This window comes from Antrostomus carolinensis, unplaced genomic scaffold, assembly GCF_000700745.2.
Source record: "Antrostomus carolinensis isolate BGI_N321 unplaced genomic scaffold, ASM70074v2 scaffold9102, whole genome shotgun sequence".
Lineage (NCBI taxonomy): Eukaryota > Metazoa > Chordata > Aves > Caprimulgiformes > Caprimulgidae > Antrostomus > Antrostomus carolinensis.
In genome coordinates, this window is record NW_010298961.1 from 21,236 (window position 1) to 33,254 (window position 12,019).

At 39.7% G+C, this 12,019-nt stretch overlaps 1 protein-coding gene across 1 annotated transcript in view; it reads left to right on the plus strand.

The window, feature by feature from the left end:
- Positions 1–12,019, plus strand: part of LOC104520823 (potassium voltage-gated channel subfamily H member 1) — a gene marked incomplete at both ends in the record, with an annotated part of 96,166 nt that overhangs the window by 8,623 nt on the left and 75,524 nt on the right. Inside the window, 2 exon segments of the mRNA XM_010162622.2 lie at positions 2,673–2,801; positions 11,847–11,965. Coding sequence (XP_010160924.2) covers positions 2,673–2,801; positions 11,847–11,965 — 248 coding nt within the window.

Here is a 12,019-nt window from a genome sequence, read left to right on the forward strand (position 1 = left end):
TAAATACTTTCTGCCATGCAGGCATGCTCCAAAAATAGCCATCAGTGATTTCATCTGAATTTCTCTGCTTTTTGAGCAGAGACCTCCATGCATCATATATCCTGCTGTTTATAGAGGTGGTTGTACATATGGCATGGAATCTAAGCCAGGGTTTGAACTGCCTGTGTTATGCAGGCACAGTGGGAGCCTTAGGAATTGAACTTCATTTATGGAAGTTGTCCATGGGTCTTGGAGATGCCCTGGCTTTCTGTGGCCAGAAAAGTTAGCTAAGCGCGGAGGCTGGGAAACAGCCAGGTGAGGCACTGGTAGCAACATCTCTTATATTAACATAGTTGGACAAAAAGATACCTTTGCTTGCTTTGCTGAGCAGTAACTTGTGAGCTACCTGAGGTATCCTTATGACTCTTGGACGGTCAGGAAGCACAAGTGGCCCTAGTTATAACTAGCTATTGCATGAAATATACTATGTAGTACTCATGTCAAAATACTGAGCTATTCAGGTGAAAGAGAATCTGATCTCTAGCCTAGAGAAAGGTCCTATGATCAAGAAAGAAAATAAATAGTCTTCTAAGATCACCTTTTCTGAAATAGGCTTTCCTGCATGAGTGACTAAAAATTATGTGTGGTGCTGTTTATTCTGGCTTTCCCAGATGGTCAGAATCCTGATGATTTTTACATCTTTTATTGGCCTCTGGTATGTAGACCCTTCTCTCAAACATAGCTCACAAGGGAGACTCAAGAGAAATGTAGCTCACAGCAAGCAAGCCTGAATCCTCTCTTCAGCTCTTACGTCTTATGCATGCAAAAGCAATGATGAGGTTTTTTTCATTGTCATTGGGGGTATAGAGACAGTCTGAAAACTTATGGACAAGCTCCCTGCAGGCCCAGGCCTGGTGAACCTGAAGTTTCCTGATTGCCATGTACCTCACAGTTGGAGAAGGATTAATTTTTTTATCACCAAAGTTAAGACTGCAGACTGAAAAAAGGTGCCTTCAGTGGGGCCATGTTATGACATACAGGAGCCAACTTTGTTCTGAGCCCTCCAACTGGCTTATACTTAAATATCATTAACATTGATGTGGTGACTTCTGTGAAATTAGAGTGGTAGACACTATCTTGTTACTTGGAACTTCATTGCTATCACTAGGGTCTTTTCAGTAGTCTCAGCAGAACTGCCAGAAATATAGAAAGGCAGGGCTGACTGACAGTTTCTCTCTTCAAGGTGATCTGTGTGGATAGATGTCAAGGAAAATTGGCAGCAGCATCTGAAGGCTAATTATCTGGGATCATCTTTTTCTGTGATGTGCAGGCTCGAATCATAGAATGGTTTGGGCTGGAAGGGACCTTTAAAAGCCTTCTAGTCCAAACCCTCTGCAGTAAGCAGGGACATCTTCAACTAGATCAGGTTGCTCAGAGCCCCATCCAGCCTGACCTGGAATGTTTCCAGGGATGGTGCTTCTACCACCTCTCTGGACAACCTGTGCCAGTGTTTCACCACCCTCATGTAAAAGATTTCTTCCTTCTATCTAGTCTGAATCTATGCTCTTTTAGTTTAAAACCATTAACCCTTGTCCTATCACTACAGACTGCTAAAAAGTCTGTCCCCATCTTTCTTATAAGCCCCCTTTAAGTATTGAAAGGCTTCTGTAAGGTTTCCCCAGAGCCTTCACTTCTCCAGGCTGAACAGCCCCAGCTTTCTTCACAGGAGAGGTGTTCCATCCCTCTGATCATTTTTGTGGCCCTTCTCTGGACCCACTCCAACAGATCCATGCCTTTCTTGTACTGAGAACTCCAGAGCTGTACACAGTACTCCAGGTGGGGTCTCACCAGGGCAGAGTAGAGGGGCAGAATCACCTCCCTTGACCTGCTGGCCATGCTTCTTTTGATGCAGCCCAGGATATGGTTGACCTTCTCTCAAGCAGTTTTCATTAGCAGTTTACTGCAGTAATTAGAAAAGTGCAGTTCTATGCAGTACAACTTACTCCTGTCCAAAGCCCATGGCCTGGTCCTGATGGCGTATTCTTTCCTGAATTCAGTGGTGTCTTCCTTCACACTAGAGTGATTGTGAGCATGCTCAGAACAAGGCAAACTGAAAGGCAGCTTGCAAAGGATTTCCTTTGCATGGGAGGAGTTGAAGGCTAGACCAGAGCTCCCAGAACCCGTTTCTTGAAGCTGGGCATAGGCTGATGTTGTTGTTAGAGGATGATGCTCCCTGTTTGCAGAGGCGTATAAAGTCAATTAAACTGGTCATGCTCTTGAGTTGAAGACTCTGTATTATGGTCATGGTCTAGGCACGGTTGGCCTGTTCTCAAGTTCTGCACAGAACCACCAAGACTTTGTTGTGTGCACCTTTTGCATGTACATGGGACCCTTCTTTCAGGAGATCACAAAGCACTTCATAAGTGTTCATAATACTTCAGAGTACTCATTTTGTAGCTGAAGCCCAGAAATAGTGAGTGATTCCTGAAGATTAAAAAGCCAATCAGAGGCAGAGCAGAGAACTTGACTAACACTCCTGTCAGCTGCTTTGTCATTTTTGCTAATAGGTGTTTGTAAAAAAAAACCAACATTAAAGTAACATTTACAGATGACTGATTTTGAAGTGTCATTTTTGAAGTGACATTTACTGTTCTGCCTACCATTGACCAACTCTTTGATATGTTTGTTTCCAGGAACACCTGTCTGGTTCTTTGTGAAAATTGCTCCAATTCGAAATGAGCAGGATAAAGTGGTTTTATTTCTTTGCACTTTCAATGACATAACGGCTTTCAAGCAGCCCATTGAGGATGATTCATGTAAAGGTTTGTCTTTTTCACAATTCTATACATATGCTGCTTCTGTTTGTACACCCTGGTCTTGAAAGAGCTGAAGTCCTTTACATACTAAAGCCAAAGAATTAGATGTTAAAATAGCTTGTAGCTATGTCATTGGGGACTGCATTTGTGCAAGAAACGGTTGCTGGTTTCTTAAGCAAATTGGTTCTGGCCTACACTGGAAAGGGTCATTGCTAATGAAAGCCCCAGGTGCTTCAGGAAGCACAGTTTACTTGGCAAATAGGTGCTGCTTTCCCTTTTAAATTCATTATTAATCCACACTTCAGCATAGCCTCCAAGGAGTCACAGTGTTTCTGAACAGCCTCTTTGATGTCAGAGGGAGCTGAAGGGTCTTGGGCCCTGTACAAACTGTGCATGACACTATGTGAAAACTGAGGAATTAACTGTCTCTGAGTCTAATGAAGATCTGAATAATTTCATTCTGCCTGGCTTCATGTTACTTACCATTATTATGGGATTCCTTATATTAAAGTTTTGGACTAGTTTCCTTTAACGTATGTGAAAGAGATTCCCATAATCTCCAGCTGAATCAGGTTTAAGCTGTCCTGGTGAGTGAAGCAGTCTTGCTGTGTTTTGCTGTTAACCCTTTGCTGAGTTACACCCTGGAAGCAAACTGGAAAGCAAACTGGAAACCTGGAAGCAAACTCAGCTGTGACAGCAGCATAAACTTGCACTCAGGTTCAGATCCTGTCAGAAATAAACCTTTTGTACCCATATGGAGAATTACAGAGACTTGCATCCTCTGGGGTAAAAACAAAAAGACGTAAGTTCTCCTGTTTGCATTTTTGTAGTATTTAATAATATTTGTAGTATTAAATTAAACAGGAAACTTACTGTGAAGGTGAACTGATTTACATTTATGCTCAAAATGTTAGTCTTTAAAAGTCTAATTTCTCGAAGTGGAAACACCTGTTAACATAAAAAAGGAAGTACAACCTTGACAAATGTACCCTTTTCCAGGCTATGTGGGTTATTTTTTTTTCTCTTTTTAATGCTATTTGTTTGCTTCTTCATTGTTTTAATAGAACTAAAAAACATACCTTGTTGGAAAGATTGGGTCTACAGTATTTTTTTTCCCTGCCTAGTGGTCTTCACTGTATCCTGATGAGGACTGACAGCAAAGATAGATCAGCATGATGCAGTAAAGCTGGCTCTCATTTATTTGCTGGGAGTGAAGGTCGTTGCTTCATTTAGTCAGTTGATAAGTGGTTCTTTCAGTCAGGGGTGGTAGCTGTGTCTTTTCTCTTTGCTTTCACACAAGATCCTTAATGTAACAGTAATATGCACTCTTGTGAAAAGAGTTTGTCCTTCACTTTTAACACAAGGAAACACGATAACTTTTTTGTTTCCAAGAGAAGTCTGTTGAAGGGTGGGAACATTTTGTGGGGGTTTTTTGTTTTTTTTTTTTTTTTAAATCTCCTTTCAATCTTGAAATCATGCTGTTCTTACATGGTAATTCTTAGTAGTTCCTTATCTAAAGCAATATAAACACTAAACCTACATCTAAGTGCACCAGCTTGCAGAGGAGTTAAGATGATAAGCAAAACTTCTTCATCTGGCCCATGGAAACTAGCGAAGTGGCTAACAAAAGTTGCAGACAGAAGAACTGGATGTATTATTTAGAGGCCACTGATCCACAGTTCTGTACTCCTTCCCTGAGTGCTATGACTTTATGGAAGAGTTTATGCGCTAAATGAGTCTTCCAAATATTGCTTCTGAATCTCCTAAAATTAATGAAGTTGCACCGGTTTCATTCTGGTAAAGAGTTCTCTGTCACTGTATACACAAATCAAACATGATATAAATGAAACTGCACATTCTGTTCTAATCCTTAATTTATCCCTTATGTCTTCCTTTCATATGCAAGTTACTTGCTATAGGCTAGCTTTGGAATTTTTTTGCATGCATCTCAGGAGGTGATAGTCACTTGATGGCTAGATGAGCAATTTCTTGGAAAAGAAGACCTGATTTGTCAAACAATTAAAGAATTCCACATGTGTGGCCATGTCTTTAATATTAGATCTCATTGTGCAATTGTGCACTGTGATGGGGGGTGGAAAGGCAGGTATGGAGTGTCAGACAATTGTCGATAGTGGACTAGGATTCATGGAGGGGAAATAATTTCTGGAAGATCTGAGAAGGGCAAAATTGTATTAGCTTCTTCTTAGTATAATTGCTTTTACAGACCTGAGATTTGAAGAGGGTATATTCTTTGCACTGTGTGCAACATTACGTTGGAATTCTATAGCATGCTTTTGAAGGATAACAATTTTCGTAGGAATGTTTCTCATATTCTAAACTCAAATGAACTCCCAATCTGAAAACCTAAAACTGTGAACTTAGAGATTTATTGTTTAATTGGAACAACTGAAAACTGATTGCTAAATCAATTATTTTTCTTTCTTTCACCTTCAATCAGCTTTTATAAACTACTTTTCTTTTACTGTGTTTATATGTGAAATCAGTTTCCCATGCATATGACCACTTAATATGTAATAGGCTGCCTGCAAATGCAGGTATTTTATTAACATATGTGCTATTTGCATAGTTGCAGAGTGGCATAGCATGAAGTATTTAAGTTTTTAGAAAACAATGCCCATATGTCTATGTAGAGAAAAATGTTATGTAGTACAAGAACATGATCAATTTAAAGAGCAACTAATCTGTCAGGCTAAACCTGCTTAGCTGTGGTATATCTTAGTTTTCTATCACCTGCTGGCAATTTCAAGCATGATTGTTCAGCTGCAAATGATGTAGTGACTCTTTGAGTGAAAGTGTTGAGCTCTAATGACAGATTAGTCTTGTACACAAAAATGAACAGGCATCTTTTATCAAAAGGTGACTCAGAAAGATAGAACGTCCCAATACCATTTGTCATTCTTAATAATTTTTTTAATTAATAATATCAGACATTGGAATAAGTGAATAAAAAAAATTCTAAAGTAATGTAAAAAGTAGACTTCTAATTGTAGTCTTTGTTAATTGAGTCAGATAATTTAGAAGATCCTTATTTTATTATTTCCATAGAAGTTAAGTAAGTTTGCTTTTAAATGTAGTAGCTTTAAAAATAGTGCATTCTAAATAATACAACTTAAAAATAGCATGTCAGTGACGCTGATGGTTTTAAAACAGCCTCTTTCCCCTCTTTCCCGTATGGTTACCCCTTTAAAAAATCAGGTAAAAATAGGTTTACTTGAATAGAAGTAGGCAAAATCAAACTATAGCATAGCTAAATTTGGCTTGTGAAGTGATAGGTCACCTTCTTAGCTGAATTTTAGAATATATGCTATATTTAGAATTCATGCATTTTGTCTCTATATGTCTTCTTTGGTTTGAGACCTAACACAGCAAGTATGCAATGTTTGAGAATAGTGTATGAAGTGGCATGCATCACTTTACAGAAACAATAATTTGTGCAGACAGATACAATCGGTGCATGCAGTCTGAGTAACTAGCAAGAAGTTTGCCTGAACAGGTTTTGCATTTATCAATGCAATGTGAACATATTCAGATGCAGCTATGATGCTTTATAAAAGTTTGGAAATTATGCTTTGGATCCTAATTTGTGCTTTTGATACTTTGTTTTTATACCAAAAGATGATCAAATTCAGGATCACAGTCATATAGGAAAATGGTTGTTAGCCTCATAGCTGTTGTAACCTCCCTTGCTTTATAGTAATCATCAGTTATAATCTGTGGAGAAGAAGCTTTATTTCATTTTGCAGCTAAGCTGTCCTTTGCATCATAAGCAGGGCTGCACAAAAAAATAGTATTTTGATTGCTTCCTTCATCTTAATTCAGGGAAAACTCCAAGTGTTTCTTTTTGTCTTTTTTGTTTCTGTGGTGGTTTGGTTTTTTTTTTTGGTTGTTGCTGTCTGATTTTTTGTTCTCTTTTTAAAGATGTATTTATATAAGCAGAGACAGTGTTTGAACTATTTTGATTAAGTTATACCCTACTTTCATCTAGATGGAATGTTTTCTTAAAAAAGGAAACAAATGAAAGGGAAGTGGTGAGCATATTAAAAAACTTTGGTATGCTCCCAGTCCAGATGGAAAAATAAGACCGTTTTAGTAATGAAATTTCAAAGGGAAGAAGCACTAAGACTGCAGAGAGGCATGATGAACGTAAGCAGGGATCTTTGATGTGCAAGAAAACAAAGGTGGTTTGAGTGAAGGCAAGAACTGCTAGAATCCTGATTTACTCTCATTTACACAGTTCTGTGAGAATGATAGACCCATGACCAAACGAGCTTGTTCTCTGGCAGGCAAAGGCTCCTTGTTCTAACTCTAGGGATTGTGTAAGTCACGGATCAGTAACTTGATAACAAGGGTTCTGTAACTGCCACAGTTCCTAGTGTTTGAATTTACGAGTCGTCATGATCAAATTGAGGAGAGTGGTAGGAAGCAAATATCTACCTACAAATAAATAATAAATGTTGTGGATTGAGTATCAACAGATTGTGCTCACCTCAAAATACAGAAAATTGGTTTCTTCAACCTAAGAGTATTGTTAAATGAATCTTCATCCCTTAAGAAGAGAAGTCTTGATGAGTTAAACATCACATTACAAAGATGTATTTCAGTGACATGTTTCCCCATGAAACAAAGGTCAGGGGACAACTTTTGTCCCTGTTGTAGACATCTTGTCCTGGGTGTTTTCAGAAGCAGTTTCTATTCAGCTTTTTGCAATGAAATGGTGGAAAACTGAAAGAGGATCGTGGAATGCAGGACAGCTGAAATCAGTGTTGTTAATCTTGCAGGCTCTTCATCCTTTTGAAGCTGGAGATGTTTTAGTGCCATCTCATTGCTTTGTCCCTGCATGATATTTTCTGAAGAACTGAAAAAGGTGATCAAACAATGCTTAAAAATGGGTTAGAATCAAAGACAGAGGCACAAGCAAGCACAGCTATGGGGCTGGCATCCAACTTTATGTTTGATTCTTGAATTCCAAGCTGTCTGCTATGTGAGCTCTTGTCTGTTTGAGGAATATATACGCTGATATGAGAATCACCTAGGGCCATTAGATTTCAATTTAATTTATATTCTCCATGTTTCTAGAGGAAAAGAATGGATGTAGGGGTATACCAACTGCTTGTGTTGAAAGAATTCCTCACTGATATAATCTGGTCCCCTCGTCCTAGCAGGACTAATGTCAATATATTCTTGCACCATTCTGAAACCTAGTTTCTTGTCTTGGAAAGCTCCATCTTCTTGTAATCAGCTCCATGACCCTTAGAATTTATTGTTTATGTTATCTTCTATGGCTTAAGTCCATTATTTGAACTATCTTCACTGGATAAATATCTGACTTGCTGTAGGCTGTGTCTGTCTTTAGGTTTCTGGAGGAAAAATTGCAATAAATTCAACAGGTACTGCTGTCTTTTCAAGCAGTATTGGAGAAGTTATAATTCAGTAGGATTAGTACTGGCGTTCTCTCTCATTTTCATTTTCTTTTTCCTGTGCCACAATCTGCAGGTCTGCTGTAATTATTCTTCAAAGTTCCCACGTTTTTATCTTCCTTTCACAAAAAAAAAAAAAAAAAAAAAAAAAAAGGGGGGGGGAGGCAAAAAAAGGAGGAGTGGACCTAAAGATGAGATTCATACACTTAGGGCATTTGCCTGGTTTTCCATGTATCATCACACAGTGGCATGTGCAACTCCAAGCTGGGCTCCCATGTGCTGTACCCAATGTATGGAGTGAGTTAGGGTATGTACTGTACTCCCAACCTCCCATTTTCAGATCAGTGCTGGTTCAAAAAGCCAAGTGAAAGCCCTGCCTCTTGACACAGTCTCTGGCCTGTAACAAACAGTTATATTGTTTTCAGATCAGAGTTTGGAGTATATGGTGAGAGATCTAACGTTCATAGGAACTGTTCTTTTGCATGCCATTTAGGCACCCACAAATGAGATTTGTGATATGTAGGGCAGGGGAGGTACCTATAAGGGATGCTGAGGACAGAAGAATGGATTAAGCTGTACCTTTCTAAAGGAGATGACTCTTGGGAAGAGGGGGAGGTACACAAAGATGCTGAGCATTCATAGCCACAAACCATGCCACAGAGGTGTCTGGCAGTGCTTTTGTGCATGAAAGCTCAGGCGAGGTGCTTCCTTTTCCTTCTCTCTCTGTTTATGTCTGAATAGCACAATTCTTAGAAAACTCAGTGGCAGGAAGAAAATACACACTGAAAGTTTGTCCTTGGGTTTTGAACCAAATTTTGAATCTTGCAGGAAAATACCCCACCCATCAGTCTGGTTTGAGTTAGTAGAAGGGGCTGTCTGTGTTAACTGGCGTTAAAAGCATTAAATGCCTGGTAAAGGGGGGCAGATTTCGAGTTCCTTTGTGAAGCTCGAACTCTGTCCTCTTTTTGTTTGTCGCCAGGGCTGCCGTTTGCCACCGAGCCCTGTTGGGCTGCAGCCGGCGCGGCGCGGCCGTGGGTTCAGCACCATGGCCAGCACCGGGAGCGGGCCGCCCACCCGCCGGGGCGGGAAAGCGGGGCTGAGCTTCGTATCCCCTCGGAGCAAACGCCCCCCAGGGCCTCCTCAGCCTGCGTTTACAGCGCTGGACACACGCCCATGCTGACAGCCTTCGCCCGTGGGCCTGTAGAACAGGAAGAAAACGTAGTAGAGCTGCATAAAAGTTCTGTGAAAGCAAAGTTTTAGGTTGGTGTAAATTGCTGTGGCTGCTGTGTTGGCTTTACATAGCCCAGTCTGAATTACAACAGCTAAAGATTGGCCATTATGAATGGTTTCTCCTATGTGATCCATTCTTTTAATGTCTACTTTTTTTTGGGGGGGGCGGGAGGGGAGCCCTCACTACAAGAAGGACATTGAGGTGCTGGAGTGTGTCCAGAGAAGGGCAACGAAGCTGGTGAAGGGTCTGGAGCACATGTCTTATGAGGATCAGCTTAGAGAACTGGGGTTGTTTAGCCTGGAGAATAGGAGGCTGAGGGGAGACCTTATTGCTCTCTACAACTATATGAAAGGAGGTTGTAGAGAGGTGGGGGTCGCTCTCTTCTCCCAAAGTGATAGGATGAGAGGAAATGGCCTCAAGTTGCACCAAGGGAAGTTTAGATTAGAAATTAGGAAGAATTTATTTACTGAAAAGGTTATCAGGCATTGGAACAGGCTGCCCAGGGCAGTGGTGGAGTCCTCATCCCTGGAGGTATTTAAGAGTCCTTGTAGACACAGTGCTTAGGGATATGGTTTAGTCGGGAACTTGTCAGTGTTAGGTTAATGATTGGACTTGATTATCTTAAAGGTCTTTTCCAGTCTAAGCTATTCTGTGATTCTGTAGTAAGGCCTTCAAGCCTTAGCCTATTAATTGTAGTTGTATTTCTTCATGTACCGTAGAGAAAGAATACTAATTCATAAATGTATCTTTTAAAACAACCCAAAATCACCAAATTCCACCACCTTTCATGGAAATGTATTATGAGAAATCAAGTGCTTTGGGTCAGGTTTATAACAGATACAAACTGACCTCACTTGAAGTTCTGTCATTTTGATTTATTTCTCTGAGAAATAGTCCTTTAGTTTAGTAGCTAATCTTACATGGATTTATCAGGAAAGATCTGGCTTCCTGGATGGAAAAAATTCAATCTACTTGTTGCAGAATGCTGCCCAAAAGTGTTGGCTCCTCAACTGGGCTATTAAATTACTGGTGACAGATTTGCTTTAAAATGTGCTTTAAAGCATAAGAAAATATTCAGTTTTATTCTTGATTTTGGAGAGGTCTCATGAATCTGGTCCTTTCCTTTAATAAATGCACCATTTTGCATATTTGTAAAGGAGAAAATGCTAAACTCTCTTTTCGGGTCTACCCTGGAAGATCTTGTTCAATACTGGATACATGCAATTTGTTGATTTTTTGTGCTCATCTCTCAAATTACCAAATAGGTTCCTGCAAACTCCATCGAAGTGAGATGTCAGGCAAGGATATATTCAAAGTACTGCGTAGTATTTTAACCACCTGTATTCCTGTACTTGTCATGAATCACTTGCAAGCTAAACTTCAGACTGGTCTTTAAAAACAGTCACTGATAATAGTATAATTTCTTTTGATGATAAAACCATAATGTGGAGACAGCTTTTTCCAGAACTGGGTTCTCATCAAGAACTGGATCTGCAAAGTGCTGAGCATCCTCAATTGGAGTAGGAGGTGAGACTGCTCAACAGTTCCCAGGTGGTGCTAGCATTTTTCAAAATTTGGACTAAATGTGCTGATACTTTCCTTTCAGAGTCGCAAAATTATCCATATATATATATATATGCTGCTTGACTTTCTGTTGTAGCAAAGTACTGCTTATAAAGGTTATAGCTGTAACTAGCTCTCGTGACTGCCATTCAAGGTCTTCTGTTTTGAGAGGTATTTGAAATGAATGTAAAAAATATTCTGAATTAAGATTCAGCATATGCTGCCAGAAGCTGCTAAATGTTTTATTAGAGTTTGAGAAAATCTATTTGTATATTTCCCCCTTTTGTTTAGAGAGGATAAAATTAATGTTTTTGTTTTGCTTTTTCTGCTCTGCTTTTTATTATCTTACATGTATTTTTCTGCTTATGCCAGATCTACACTTGATACATCTGAGGACAGATTAACTTCTGTTATAGGCAACTGTAATTTTTGTTGTGTGTGATTCCAGTCTTACATCTTGATTAGTCTGGAATGTCTTCTGCAGTGCTGTCGGATCCAAATCTGGCCATTGGATTTAATGGAAGATGACTGTAAAGTGGACGTTTATCCTTACAAAAGATGCTGTTCATGTGACAGCACTCTTGTAGAGCTGTTGAATACAAAGTCACTGCAGTCATGGGTTTTATTACTTTACCACCCTGATACCTATTTTATGATTTGCTTTTATCTGATACTTGGTTAAATTATACTCCCTTGTGGTCAGTATTAAAGCAAACTGCTGTGGGGTTTTGGGGTTTTTTTTTTTTTAGTTAGGAGAAACTTTATGTGGTCCACTTGCTGCTTTTTTTGGTAATGTGTTATCTTGCATATTTTCTCAAGGTTGGGGAAAGTTTGCTCGCTTGACCCGTGCCCTCACAAGCAGCCGAGGTGTGCTGCAGCAGCTTGCTCCGAGTGTGCAGAAAGGAGAGAACGTTCACAAGCATTCGCGACTTGCTGAGGTAATGTTTGCTTTCCCTGGGAGACCATAAAGAAATGTTTTTAGCCTTGGTGGA